The sequence below is a fragment of the Acanthamoeba castellanii genome (genome assembly GCF_000313135.1).
Source record: "Acanthamoeba castellanii str. Neff unplaced genomic scaffold scf7180000084722, whole genome shotgun sequence".
In the NCBI taxonomy this organism is placed as follows: Eukaryota; Discosea; order Longamoebia; family Acanthamoebidae; genus Acanthamoeba; species Acanthamoeba castellanii.
In genome coordinates, this window is record NW_004457490.1 from 93,509 (window position 1) to 96,282 (window position 2,774).

The 2,774-nt window shown below is 59.7% G+C and overlaps 2 protein-coding genes across 2 annotated transcripts in view; both read left to right on the forward strand.

Moving 5' to 3' along the window:
- ACA1_154840 (mitogen-activated protein kinase kinase kinase) overlaps positions 1–1,055 on the forward strand; it is a gene marked incomplete at both ends in the record, with an annotated part of 1,479 nt that extends 424 nt beyond the window's left edge. Inside the window, 4 exons of the mRNA XM_004340549.1 lie at positions 143–205; positions 329–397; positions 515–574; positions 652–1,055. Of these exons, the coding sequence (XP_004340597.1) occupies positions 143–205; positions 329–397; positions 515–574; positions 652–1,055 (596 nt within the window). The remainder of the gene's footprint in view (positions 1–142; positions 206–328; positions 398–514; positions 575–651) is intronic.
- A 295-nt stretch (positions 1,056–1,350) lies between these two features.
- Positions 1,351–2,715, forward strand: ACA1_154950 (uncharacterized protein; the record flags this gene model as incomplete). The annotated part of the gene is made up of 4 exons (XM_004340550.1): positions 1,351–1,593; positions 1,662–2,182; positions 2,288–2,645; positions 2,710–2,715. 4 exons carry the CDS (start codon positions 1,351–1,353, stop codon positions 2,713–2,715), a joined length of 1,128 nt encoding a protein of 375 aa, XP_004340598.1.
- Positions 2,716–2,774: the final 59 nt, after the last annotated feature.

Genomic DNA, 2,774 nt, shown 5'->3' on the forward strand with positions numbered 1-2,774 from the left:
GTTCATGGACGAGACGGGGAGCAAGATGACGTGTGCGGTCGGCGCGCTGGCATGGATGGTTACACGCTCCCTCTCGTCCTTTTACGCAGGCTTGGCTCGCGCTCACATGTGAGTGACGGTGCGTGCTTCCAGGCACCCGAAGTCTACATTGGACAGACCTACACCGAGAAAGCCGACGTCTACAGCTACGCCATCTGCCTGGCCGGTATCGTAGCATCAACACGCCACTCGTTTACGGCATTGACGCCGATATGCCGAGCTCATCTTCTGATTTGTTCAAACACCTACGTATGGCTTTGGTCTCGGTCACGGTCACGGTCACATTCAGAGCTCATGACAGGCGAGGATCCGTATCAGGGCATGGAGCCCCACATCTACGCGTCCTACGCCATCACCAGTGCGTCTCCCTCTCACCCTCACGTCCGTGATCCCGAGAGCGCCGGCAGACGGCCGTGGAATGTGAAGTATCTGATACCACTATCTCCACCCCGTGTGCGGTGTCTGTCCACCACAGACTCGCTTCGGCCGCAGCTCCCCGAAACCCTCGACGAGAAGTGGAAGGAACTCATGATGGGTAACATTCCCGCCCACACGAATGACGCAGCACAACGCACAGCGGCGGTGGTAATGAATGACTGGACTCCCGTGCAGCGTGCTGGCATGAGGACCCGGAGCTTCGACCCGACTTTGCCGAGGTGGTGGCCTACCTCGACTGCTACCTGCCCGCGACCTCGCCGCCAGCCCCAGCGCCGCCACTACCAACCACACAAGCTGACGTCGGTGACATCCACGAAGATGAAGTCGACGACGATGGCGATGACGATGACGATGACGCGAGTGGTGCGGGCGATGTGGTGGAGCGACGATCGCCCGAAGCGAAGCGACCACCACCGTCAGACCACAAGCAACACGGTGACGAAGCAGAAGAAGCGGAGGACTCATCGCCACAGCGAACTCACGACCCACTGCGGACCACGTCCAGCAGCGCCGGCTACTTGCTTGCCCTGGCTGGCGAACCCAAAGACAAGTCGGGGCGCGAACGACGTTGTGGTTAGAGCTCGGTTGAGGGTTCACCAACCCGCTTTTGGTTCGTGTGCGGATCACACGAAACTGTCGTTTCGAATTCGGACTGGCGCAATCTGATAGTGCTCTGAATTGTGATTGGCCCATGCACAAAGGACCAGACTTCGTGGCCGTTGCGCCTAGATCTCACTTCGCCTCGGCCTTACCCAATCCAACTTCGAATCGAACATCACCTCCTTCTGTTGCCACACCACCAACTTGCTGCAAAGTTCAAATTCTGGGTCCATCTGAAGATTTGAAGGTAGCTAGCTGTACAGATTAGAATCGATGGCGGACAAATTTCGCGAATTGGACATTCTACTCGCCAATTTCGAAAGAGGAGGAACGAAGAGGAAGGAGGCGTCGGTCGAGGTCCTCACTGCAGAGCAGAAATGGAGCCTCGACATCCAGCGTGTAGTGGCTGAGCTGAAGAGCGGCATTCTCCAGAAGAAGGCGCCCGACGATGTGGATGCCAGCGCGTTGATGAATGAAGTCAAAGACGTGCTGCTGCTCGTGCGGCAGCTTGTGCAGGTCCTCTCCGCCTCCTCTTCATCTTTGTCTAAGGAGATGATGCCCGCGTGTCGCCATGCGCTGCAGAGGTGGGCATAACCGCGAAGCGCCTCCATCGTTGCCTCAATGCTGGCTCCATCTCCCTGGCTGCCCTCGGCCTGCCTCCATCTTCCGTGAACGAGGATCTCATCCACAACAGCCTTTCTTCCAACGGCTCCACAGCCACATCCTCCAATGCCACCGTACGATTTCGAGGGGCTCGCAAGATCTTCGTAGCGGCGCTCGATGCCCTTCTCGACGTCCTGCCCCCTCTCCCCTCTTCCTTTTCGACTCCTTCTTCCTCATCTCCCGCTTCATCATGTTCCACATCTCCTCGCCACACGTCCACACGGCCGACTTCTTCGTTCCACCCGCCCACCGCCGCTGCCGCGCTGCACTCCGCAGTCGGCCACGACCAGTCGTCCGCGACGCCGCGAGCTGGTGGCGGGCCGCCACCGACCGTCCCGCCCGACGTGTGGCAGGAGCTCTCGCAGGGCCGCAAACTCTCTAACAACCCGCGCCGCGCGTCGCTGCACCTGGCCCTCAACAAACGCACAGCCGTCACCCCTGGGTACCATCACGATCTTCACTGTGTCGTGTCGTGTCGTTGCGTGCGGTGGTGTCGTGTGTCGTGTGTCGTGTTACGGCGTAGATCTAATGTAATGAACGGGTACAGAGTGAACGATTACCGGCGTAGCGTTGCGATCGACACGTCGCCGCGCTCGCAGACGCCGCCTGCATCGGCCTTCCGATCGCCTCGCGCAAATCTCACGGTTCCCAAATCGCCTCGGGCCGCGCCCGCCAGCCCGACCCTGACCCAGTCGGGGCTGATGCCGCCCGCGGTCGGCACCACCGCAGGTCTCAAGTCGCCGCGGCCACTCAGCAGCCGCGACGAGGAGATGCTCGAGCTGCTGGAGCAGCTCGACTCGGAGCTGCTGACCTCATTCAACAGCAAAGAGAAGCGAGCTACGGGCGATCACCACTCTGGTGACGCCGCGGGCCACCGACAAGAAGACGAAACAGAAGGTGCGTGCGTCCTCTGTCATTCTCTGACGTTTCATGCCATTCCTCTCTGACACGACACACACGACACGACAGTTTTGATTCAGATTTTGGAGGATCTGCGACTTTTGGTGCAGGGCCAAGTCGACGCCACGATCAAC